This window comes from Punica granatum, chromosome 1 (genome assembly GCF_007655135.1).
Source record: "Punica granatum isolate Tunisia-2019 chromosome 1, ASM765513v2, whole genome shotgun sequence".
Taxonomy (NCBI): domain Eukaryota; kingdom Viridiplantae; phylum Streptophyta; class Magnoliopsida; order Myrtales; family Lythraceae; genus Punica; species Punica granatum.
In genome coordinates this window covers 9,719,359-9,730,680 of record NC_045127.1, presented here as the reverse complement: position 1 = coordinate 9,730,680, position 11,322 = coordinate 9,719,359, and the positions used below count along the sequence as shown (strand labels likewise).

The window sequence follows — 11,322 nt, the reverse complement described above, 5'->3', positions numbered from 1 at the left end:
TATATTCGATTAATTAGACTCGATTTATTAAATTCAATAGCCCACAAAGTAATATACATAAATATATAATCTATGTTTGTATGTGTCTGTGCACGCATGCAAATACATACATATATATATATATATGGCTATATGTGTATGTATATAAGATACAATTGGGATCCTTAAATCCTTTTGTCCCCAACCCGGTCAATGGCTTGAAATCCTTTCCCCAAGCCATTATATATACATGGCAGTGGATTGAGATATTAGATTAGATAACATACAACATATATGCACGTGTATATATGATATACATGTATGTATATAAAATGGGATTATTGAGTTGAATTGTTAAACTCATTAAGTCCAATTAAGTTTATAATTCCGGGTGTCGCACCGGTGTTTCTTTCGAGTTTGGCCGCTAGCACCGCCGATTTCGAAGACTCGTCGACAAAGTCGGTTGTGGATACCGGTAGAGGCGTCACGCGTGGGACGCTCGCTCGGCTCGACAATTTTAAAAATTCCAGGTACGCTTTTATTTACTCTTATTCTTCTAGTAGTTCTTGGAATTAGTTTCACGGGTAGGAAATTTTGATTTCTGTTCCTTTTCGCTTCCTTTGCGCCTCGTGGAACTAGCAATTGGTATCAGAGCCTAGCTAGTTAGAATCTGAGTAGATAATAGCATAAAATATGATTTTATGCTTGGTACTGTTATGATTATGTTGATATTTGCGGTGCATGAACTGTTAGACATGGACTATGTCCTAGTTGTGTTAGTATAATAGTTATACGTGTGGACTATTATGTAATAGTTACATAATAGTGTATAGTGAGATCGATTATGTTAATCAAATCCCTCAATATTAAGTCCATATCCTTCCCACGTGTAACGCTCGTCAAGACCAAGATCGATGAGTGTGTAGACCTTGCCTTCGCAGGATGCCCTTATCTATCCTAGTAAGACGTGTGTTTACCAGTGGGTCGGGACTTAACTGAGCAAGCCTAATAGGATTAGGAGTTCAGAGGCATGTAGTTGGGCATCGATCTATAAGATAGATTTGAATAAAGGAGTTATTCACTCAACTAATCAAGATTGCATGTGATGCAATTGGGAAAGTGAGTTCCCTACCTAAAATAGCCAGTTCTGGGTGAATCAGCTCTCGCTGACTCAGAGCTTGGTGAGATATGGATCTTGAGTTACTATGAGAATGATATTCTCTGAATCAATGTTGAGGGTCATTGATTTGATATAAATAGTGGGAGCAATATTTATAAAGTCCTCATTAAATATTGTTGTGTCATAATACTTATTTTGTATATTTCTATGGTAGTTTACCATGGCAGGGAGCCTTCTAGTACTTTCTGTTTGCGATCCGTCCTTGATAAGGACACAACTGTCAGGGAATAATTTCCTTGGTTGGTATCGAAACTTGAGAATTGTTCTCACCCAAGAAAAAGCTATATGTCTTAGAGCAACCTCTTCTTGCGCCACCGCCTGACGATGCCCCCCAATCTGAGAAAGATGCTTATAGTAAGCATCATGATGATGCCGTAAACGTCGGATGTCTCATGTTAGTCACCATGGACTCGGAGCTTCAGAAGCAACACGAGAACATGAAGGCGTACGATATGATCGTGCATCTCAGGCAGCTCTATCAAGAGCAGGCCCGACATTGAGAGATTCGAGATCTCTAAAGCACTTTTTCAGGCAAGGTTGACTGAGGGTAGCCCGGTGGGTCTTCATGTACTCAAGATGATTGGGTACGTTGAGACTCTGGGAAGACTGGGATTTCCTCTTGGTCAAGAGTTGGCCACAGATTTAGTCCTACAGTCGCTGCCCCAGCAGTTATAGTCAGTTCATTATGAGCTATAATATGAATGACTACAATAAACCATTGCCTGAACTGCTTAGCATGTTGAGAACAACCGCTGAGCATGATATCAGCAGGGGACATCCATTCTAATGGTCCAGGGACCAAAGAAAGGGCAAGAGCAAGAGTAAAGGCAAGAAGGCTAAAGGTGCATCCAATTTTGACTTGGTGCGTTGAAGCCTAAAGCCAAGGTGGCGAAGAATGATTACTGCTTCCATTGTGGCAACACTGGACATTGGAAGCGGAATGTAAGATATACCTGGAAGAGTTAAAGAAGAAGAAGGGAAGTGAGACTTCCACTTCAGGTATCCATGTTATAGAGATTAATGTATCTACTACTTCTACATCTTGGTATTAGATACCGATGTGGTGCTCATATTTGTGGAAATATGCAGGACCTAAAGGACAGTAGATCGTTGACAAAGGGCGAGGTGGACCTACGAGTTGGAAATGGAGCAAGAGTTGCTACATTAACTGTAGGGACTTATCACCTAGTTTTACCTACTGGCTGTATTAGATCTTAACGACTGTTATTATGTACCTGCTATTAGTAGAAACATAATATCTGTTTCTTGTTTGGACAAGAAGGGATTTTGTTTCACTATAAAGAACAAGTGTTGTTCTATGTACATGAATGATGTATATTATGGCAGTGCACATTTAAGTAATGGTCTGTATGTTCTTGATCTAGATACGCCTATTTATAATGTGGAAACCAAACGGCTCAAATCTAATGATTCGAACCCGACTTAACCTCTTGCATTGTCGGTTAGGCCATATTAGCGAGAATCGCATCTCTAGACTCCATAAGGATGGATTACTGGACTCGTTTGATTTAGAATCGATCGAGACATGCGAACCTTGCTTAATGGGGAAAATGACTAAGGCCCCCCTTTTACCGGAAAAGGTGAGCGAGCTAGTGATCTTTTGGCTCTCATACATACCGATGTATGTGGACCAGTGAACACAAGCTTGCTAGAGGTGGGTATCTCTACTTCATTACATTTACTGATGATTTCAGTAGATTTGGATATGTGTTTTTGATGAAACACAAATCTGAATCCTTTGAAAAGTTCAAGGAATTTAGAATGAAGTGGAGAATTAGTTGGGTAGGAGCATTAAAGTTCTTCGATCAGATCGAGGAGGTGAATATTTGAGCTATGAGTTCGCTGACTATCTTAAAAGTGTGGGATTTATCTCAACTGACTCCACCTGGACCACCACAATGGAATGGTGTGCTTGAGAGGAGGAATCGAACTTTATTAGATATGGTTCGATCTTTGATGAGTCATGCAAACTTACCTGACTCCTTTTGGGGATATGCTCTACAGACAACTGACTCTGCTCTATATTAACAATGCTCCGTCGAAAAATCAGTTGAAAGGACACCATATGAGATGTGGTATGGGAAATGTCCCAAGATGTCTTTTCTAAAGATATGGGGTTTGCGAAGCTTATGTGAAGAGATTGTCTTCGGATAAGCTTGGCCCTAAATCGGACAAATGTTACTTTCGTGGGGTATCCTAAGGAAACTCGAGGATACTATTTCTATAATCCCATCGAGGGCAAAGTGTTTGTCGCTCGAACTGCGGTATTCCTGAGAAAGAGTTTCTCTCCAAAGAACTAGTGGGAGGAAATTAGAACTTGGGGAAGTTCTACCACAAAATGACATTGACCAATCGACGGCGATGTTGCAGAACAGTACCACAAGTTGTTGTGGCACAATCTTCTACACAGGTACACAGGAGCCTCGTAGGTCTAGTAGGATACGTCATGAGCCTGAGAGATATGGATTTCTCGTGACTCAAGACAATGACGTATTGCTCATAGATAATGATGAGCCTACAACCTATGCGGAAGCCGTAATAGGCCCAGACTATGAGAAATGGCTGGAGGCCATGAGATCTGAGATGGAGTCCAGTACACTAACCAAGTATGGACTTTGGTTGATCCACCTGAAGGGGCAAACCCATTGGGTTTAAGTGGGTCTTCAAGAAGAAAGACTGACATGGACGGTAATGTGATTACCTTTAAGGGCCGACTTGTTGTGGCAAAAGGTTTCAGACAAGTTCATGGTGTTTGACTATGACGAAACCTTTTCCCCGGTAGCTATGCTTAATCCATCAGGATCTTGCTTGCAATTGCAGCTTATTATGATTATGAGATCTGGCAAATGGATGTCAAAACTGCTTTCCTGAACGGGAAGCTCCTCGAGGATGTGTTTATGACACAACCTAAGGGTTTTGTCGATCCACATTGGCCGGAAAGTTTGTAAGCTACAACGGTCTATTTATGGACTGAAGCAAGCTTCTAGGAGCTGGAATCTTCGTTTTGATGATGCAATCAAAGAGTTTGGTTTTTCATCAAGAATGAAGATGAACCCTGTGTTTACAAGAAGGTTGTGGGAGCGTAGTAATCTTCTGGTGTTGTATGTAGACAATACTCTGATTGGGAATGACATTCCTTCCCTACAGTCTGTGAAGACTTGGTTGGGAAGGTGTTTCTCTATGAAGGACTTAGGCGAAGCTACCTACGTGCTAGGTATTAGGATCTATAGAGATAGATCCAAGAGACTGCTTGGCCTAAGTCAGAGTGCATACATAGATAAAGTGCTTCGGCGCTTTAGCATGCAGGATTCTAAGAAAGGGTCGCTGCCTATGTTACACATGGCATAAGCCTTTCGAAGGCTCAGAGTCCTTCACTCGAGAGGAGAGGGACAGAATGAATAGGATTCCATATGCGTCAGCTATTGGATCTATCATGTATGCTATGTTATGCACTCGATCAGATGTCTCGTATGCTTTGAGTATGACGAGTCGATACCAATCAGATCCAGGTGAAAGACACTGGATTGCAGTAAAGAACATCCTTAAGTACTTACGAAGGACTAAGGAGATGTTTTTTGGTTATGGAAGCGAAGAAGAGCTCGTTGTAAGAGGTTACAACCGATGCTAGCTTCCAGACCGATAAGGACGACAGTAGATCGCAGTCAGGGTATGTGTTCTGCCTGAATGGAGGTGCTGTGAGTTGGAAGAGTTCCAAACAGGAGACAGTAGCCGACTCTACCACAGAGGCCGAGTATATTGCTGCCTCTAACGCGCAAACAAAAGAGCCGTTTGGATCAAGAAGTTCATAACAGAACTTGCTGTGGTTCCTAGCTCGCAGACCCAGTGGATCTCTATTGTGACAACAATGGAGCCATTGCGCAGCTAAGGAACAGGGCTCACCAGCACAACGATCCAAACATATACTCAGGCGCTTCCATCTCATTCGCGAGATTATCGACAGAGAGATGTGAAGATATGCAAAATACCAACAGATGAGAATCTCGCAGATCCACTTACGAAGCCCTCTTGTGCAGCGCAAGCACGAGGCTCACACTAGATCTATTGGCATTAGACAATGCCAGATTGGCTCTAGTGCAAGGGGAGATTGGTTGGGATGGTGTAAATCCCTAGAGGCAATCTATCATCAGTTCTGTAATATGACAAATTATTTCATTATATAAACGAGGCATATCTGTTATTGTGTAGATTGCGTTAAATATGATTTTATACAATAATGTCCTTGGAATAGTATGTTCATAGGCATCAAGTGTGACTTGATTGTGAGATCCTATAATTACCGAACATTATTCCTAAATGTCCCATAGTCAAAGTATTATCGTTAATTAGGACAACGATAATACGGTTAGACTATGATGTGGGTGTTGATTGATGACCAATCTCACAGGTCATGGATATGGAGATATCAAATCACATCACATGTATATATTAAGAGTAATGTGTATTGGACTGATCCGCCATGAGATTGCTACATGGGTTGTTACGTGACTGTCATTAGCATATCTCAAAGTGACTATAGTGTAATGGTCCTTGACTTGAGGTCACCATGGATTCCTACGTGTAATGTCGTATATTTTGATACTGTCAAACGCCACCGTAACAGGGCTGGTTATAAAGATAGTTATTGGGTATGCACAAAGCATGAAAAGAATGTGAGTGACCAAGATAGGATTTGTTCCTCCTACGAAACGGGAGCGATATCTCACGCGCCACTGGTGGTGTTAGTCTAAAAGTGTATGCATACCCAAATGAGTCGATATAATGATATCGAGCTCATTTGTTCTGATAGACTTACCGGTAAACCAAGAAAAAGAGATATTGAGCCATACAAGGATGTCATCGACCATGCCTTGGCTCAATAGAGATATAGAGGACAAAGGGATTTATATTACACGGTAGCATAGGTCACAAGGTTGTCGAGAAATTGACTTTCCGATTACTTGAGTAATAGTGATGCATTGCTAGATGCCGCTCACTGTTTGTAATATTGAAATAGAGATTTCGATATTACTGTCAACGTAATTGGGAACCTACAGGGTCACACAAGACGACTAAATTGACGGGATATTTTGAAACAAATAAAATCGTCTAATAGAGATTAATACGATTTAAGGTGCGACCGATTAATCGGATATTTAATGAGATTAAATATGTCGATTAATTAGACTCGATTTATTAAATTCAATAGCCCACAAAATTATATACATAAATATATATATGTTTGTATGTGTCTGTGCACGCATGCAAATACATACATATATATATATATATATGGCTATATGTGTATGTATATAAGATACTTGGGATCCTTAAATCCTTTTTGTCCCACACCGGTCAAATGGCTTGAAATCCTTCCCCAAGCCTTTATATACATGGCAGTGTATTGAGATATTAGATATAGATAACATACAACAATATGCACGTGTATATATGGATATACATGTATGTATATAAAATGGGATTATTGAGTTGAATTGTTAAACTCATTAAGTCCAATTAAGTTTAATAATTCCGGGTGTCCACCGGTGTGTCTTTTCGAGTGTTGGCCGCTAGCACCGCCGATTTCGAAGACTCGTCGACAAAGTCGGTGTGGATCCGGTAGAGGCGTCACGCGTGGACGCTCGGTCGACAATTTTAAATATTCCAGGTACGCTTTTATTTACTCTTATTCTTCTAGTAGGTCTTGGAATTAGTTTCACACGGTAGGAAATTTTGAATTTCTGTTCTTTTTTCGCTTCCCTTTGCGCCTCGTGGAACTAGCAATCGAGGTCGTCGGTACCGGTACCCCACCGCCAAGGACGTCGGCGACCTCGATGGAGGGGTCGGGGTCGCCAATCGTCGTGGCCCCAACCCCGAATCAACCAAGGACTCCGAGTTGGAGGTCCCCGTAGATTCTGGGTTAGGGCTGCCAATCGAGACCCCGACCCCTCTTTCCCTTTCAATTTTTTTATAGGACTAAAATGAAATAAAATGAAAATTGAGGATATGAATGATAAAAGAAAACGATTTAGAATAAAATGATTAAAGTTAAAGATTGAGGACTGAAAATGGAAAAAAAATTACGTTAACCCCTATATCTAACGGAGCGAATCACAGGGGGCTAATTGTCCCAAATAAAACATATGGTGCGATTGTCCCGATCCCAAACCACAATGGGATTTTTGTCTTTTTCCCAATATTTAACGCCATTTACGTCCACGTCAACACGGTTAATAGTCAGTCACGATTTGATAATAAGTATCTAATGGAGCAAACATTCAGAACTACAAAAGCCAAAATAAAACTTATAAAATTTGATATTAAAAATGACAAAAATAGAGGACCATTTCTGTAATTATCTCAAGAGTAAAATATTAACAAATTAATATAGTAAGATTTATTTTACAATTGATATAACACTTCTTCAAAATTGTATATAGATCCAGAGGAAGAAAATGAGAATCTAATAAGGTGATATGATAAGAAAATAAAATGTAAACATTTTGTGAAACTTTAAAAATAGTTATTTAATAGTACTTACATAAAAGTGAAGGAAAGGACCAAATTATCTTTAAAGTGTATATATGAAATGAAGACAATAAAGACATAATAAAAGTTTATTGAAAAAAAATTAAGTTTAAAAAATATAGATGAGAATACTCCTTATCGACATAACCTTGCATTCCGTAGAGGAAGAATTAGGACATTCTAAACTCACAATAAAAAAGACTACCTACATTGGCTATTTAAGGGTTTAAAATTCATTAAAAATATCCTGTTAATGACCAATTAATGTCCAAGTAAGGATATTCTCATCATGGATGGCATGACCTTTTATTTTGACTGTAAAAAGAATTTAGAAAATTTGTAATATCACAAAAAATTTACTTGAATTTATATTATTATTTTTTATTTTTAAAAAAGAATTAGATGGTGTCCCAAAATCCACCGCACTTGCTCTTGGCTCCACGGATCCAAGTTTATTAACTGATTATACTAATATACTAATTAGGATGTCATATGGCATTAAGCTATTACTTTAATCTGCTATTTTTAATTTGGATTTGCATTATTTATAATTAGAAAAACATAATCGCTTAGTAGTGTTTGGTTTCACAATATCATCTTAAAATCACAATTCTAATTCAACTCTACCCACTAAAAACAAAATAACACATCAAAAGTCAATAAAGGTGGGTCCCACACATAAACATTACTTTTTACTCCATTATAATACAATTCCATTACAATTAATTCTCAACTCCACCCGTTCTTGTACATACTAATAGGCTCGTCCTCTTTCAATGTGCCAAATTTGATATGCATACGGTCACTTACTGTATCCATCTCCCTACTGCTCATGTCATATCATTCGGATTCCATTTTGTTGAGGCGGATTACGAAATTCATCATAATATTGCCACGCATCACCATACTCCTCAAATAATCTATCGCGATAACTATTGATCCGAATAAAATTGTGCAACATAAAGCAGGCAAGCGCAATTTGTCCTTGACGACGCGGTCTGAAGTTTGACATTTCCCGCAATATTCCAAATCTGTTCTTCACGACACCGAAGCACCGTTCTATTACGTTACGAACGGATGCGTCGCTGATTAAACAACTCTTCCATCGTCGTTGGAGGATTGTCATTATTGAAGTCACTGCGGTGATACCGTTGTCCTTTGTAAGGGGCCAAATAACCGGGCATATTTGGGAAGCCCGCATCAACTACATAATATTGTTCTGCGTGCAGACATGTACAAATAATGTATATATCTGTAGTTTCATATGTTTATCGAAAACATAAGAGCTTAACAAGAGAACATGGTATATGGAAAGTAACAACTTACCGCCTTGTGGTGCAGGGAATGTCGGTAACGTTGCCGCATCAGAAAGAATTCTAAAGTCGTGTGCCGAACCCTCCCATCCGGTCATGACATAAGTGAAGATCATTTGATGGGAACAAACAGCAAGAACATTTTGCGTTATGTCACCGTTTCGATCACGATACGCGCCTCTCACCGAAGCTGGCATAATAGCTTTAACATGAGTCTCATCAATTGCCCCGATGCAATGCTGCAGTAATAATAAAAATCGATACGAATTACAGTACATGTAATAAAAGAATAGAAGTTCATTTCGACAGTTGTACGATAATTACCCAAAGAATGGATACCATTGTCGGTAGCCGCGAATTTCAGGCTGCTCCTCAACGTTCCTCGGTCTTATGTACATTGGCACTAACGAATGAGTCCTTGAAGTATTAAATTGAATGCTCGTGAGACTGTCTCCTTAGAATGCTGAAAGCGTTCGGCAACAACGGCATATCGAGTGCTATGTGCAACTACCAATAAGAACATTCCAAGCATCTCCTCGACGGTCATACCTTTCCTTGTATTTCGAATGCCACAGTTTGCTCTTAATGTGTCGCACAAATTATGAAATACGTGAGGGTCCATCCTGAAATTCTCGTAACATCTTGTGTCATTTGAAAGCACTTCGTTAATGTACTCACTGCCTCGTAGTGCCGACGTTCTACATGACGTGCACGGGGGACTTGCTGTTCAGACATTGCATCGTGGATCGCCAAAAGGACGGGCAAATCATCTACGCTGCTGTCGTCATCATCGCTGGATGAATTATCATATCGCAGTGAGTTCACATACCTTGCCATAATCCTCTTCCATTGAAGATGACGAGCTGTATCAACAAACGTTAACATGATAGATTATCAACAAATAGCACGAATTGACGAAGGGAATAACATTTCAAACCAATAGCCAATGCATTAGCAAAGTCAATCAGGTTCAAACATAACAGTAAAGGAAAAGGGTCTGGTTAATGTCATAACAGAAAAACCGAAAGTAACAAACACATATGAGGAGAAACGTTCGGGCGTTCAAGGATGAACAAGGTTGTGCAACCATTCGCGCCTAGCTTCATCGTACATCCAAACGAATGCCTGTTGCCATCGTTCATCCTCCGTAATACGTGCTGTACCGGCGAGATACTCGCGTACAGAATTGTTTCCTTCATTTGATTGAGGACAACCATGGCTTCTCGATGCTGTTCTGTGCTGGTTTCTCGGGGCTCGTCACTGACTTGCTCTTCTTTGACTCCGGAGGGGTAGAATTTTTCGCTTTGTCCTTCTTCACCTTACTTTCCTTGTACAAGTCGATCAACTCCTGCAACTGCGACTTGTTGTTTGAACCTCTCTTTCTCACTCGTCGCCTCGACCCTGTAACGACAGGTTCCTCAGCTTCATCAGTTGGGTCATCACTGTCGCCGGATCCCTCTGCAAGATCGATGGCTCTTTGCCACGGCTGTTCCGTAATGCTAGAAATTCCTCTTCTATGCGTGTATAGGATCGGGGGCTATGAGGTGGGTCGGTTGACGAAATTCGTAGGCCCCCTGTTACTGTCGATGTTTTGTACATCAGTTGTAAGGTCTCATAATGCTTGCATCCCTTTGACCGAAAAGTCCTGAAGTTACTGTGCCTCTACATGTTATACACATGCAATACTTAGTAACAACGACTTTGCATTAAATAGGCAACTTTAAGAAAGAGTAAGCGATAGAGTACCTTGATAAACTTGTCCCAAATATCAGGATTCGCCTTCACGGTGTTAGTCGGCCCATCCCAACCTACTCCAGTGTGCTGAATCAGCTCTGTGAATTGTGTGTACTGTGTCTTCAGCCTTTGTGCTTTTGTTTTCACCTTGTCGGCGCCAAATCACACCTGGGAATTTCTCTTCCAGTTCCCTACTTATCTGTTCCCAGTCCTTCAATTTCAACTTGATGTATGCGTCCTTTGGAATTTATCGATCATAATGTCAACGAAAGCACTCTCAAGCTCGTCTGTCCACTCAACTATGCCATCACCCTTGGGAGCCATCTCAGTTGCAGAGCAGTACCGATAACTTAATAATGCACATACAACAGTAAAGGTTAACTAGGCAAATAACACTCATACATGCAAGACATGTAGAAGCTAGGAATTCAAGATGTATTACGGACTAGAGACATTGATAGATAAATGCAAGGAAAGAATGCCACAGCGAGGCCACAAGCACATTATGTTCCAATGCAGCAACAACATCATTCAATCAGAGGCACCATTGTAAGGAATAATATGCAGCTT

The 11,322-nt window shown here is 40.2% G+C and overlaps 1 protein-coding gene across 1 annotated transcript in view; it reads right to left on the bottom strand.

The window, feature by feature from the left end:
• Positions 1–11,076, bottom strand: part of LOC116202992 — an 11,907-nt gene extending 831 nt beyond the window's left edge. The window contains exons 1-5 of the mRNA XM_031534630.1: positions 11,028–11,076; positions 10,765–10,850; positions 10,233–10,504; positions 9,848–9,881; positions 9,032–9,257 (exon numbers count right to left, since the gene is read on the bottom strand). Of these exons, the coding sequence (XP_031390490.1) occupies positions 9,032–9,257; positions 9,848–9,881; positions 10,233–10,504; positions 10,765–10,850; positions 11,028–11,076 (667 nt within the window). The remainder of the gene's footprint in view (positions 1–9,031; positions 9,258–9,847; positions 9,882–10,232; positions 10,505–10,764; positions 10,851–11,027) is intronic.
• Positions 11,077–11,322: the final 246 nt, after the last annotated feature.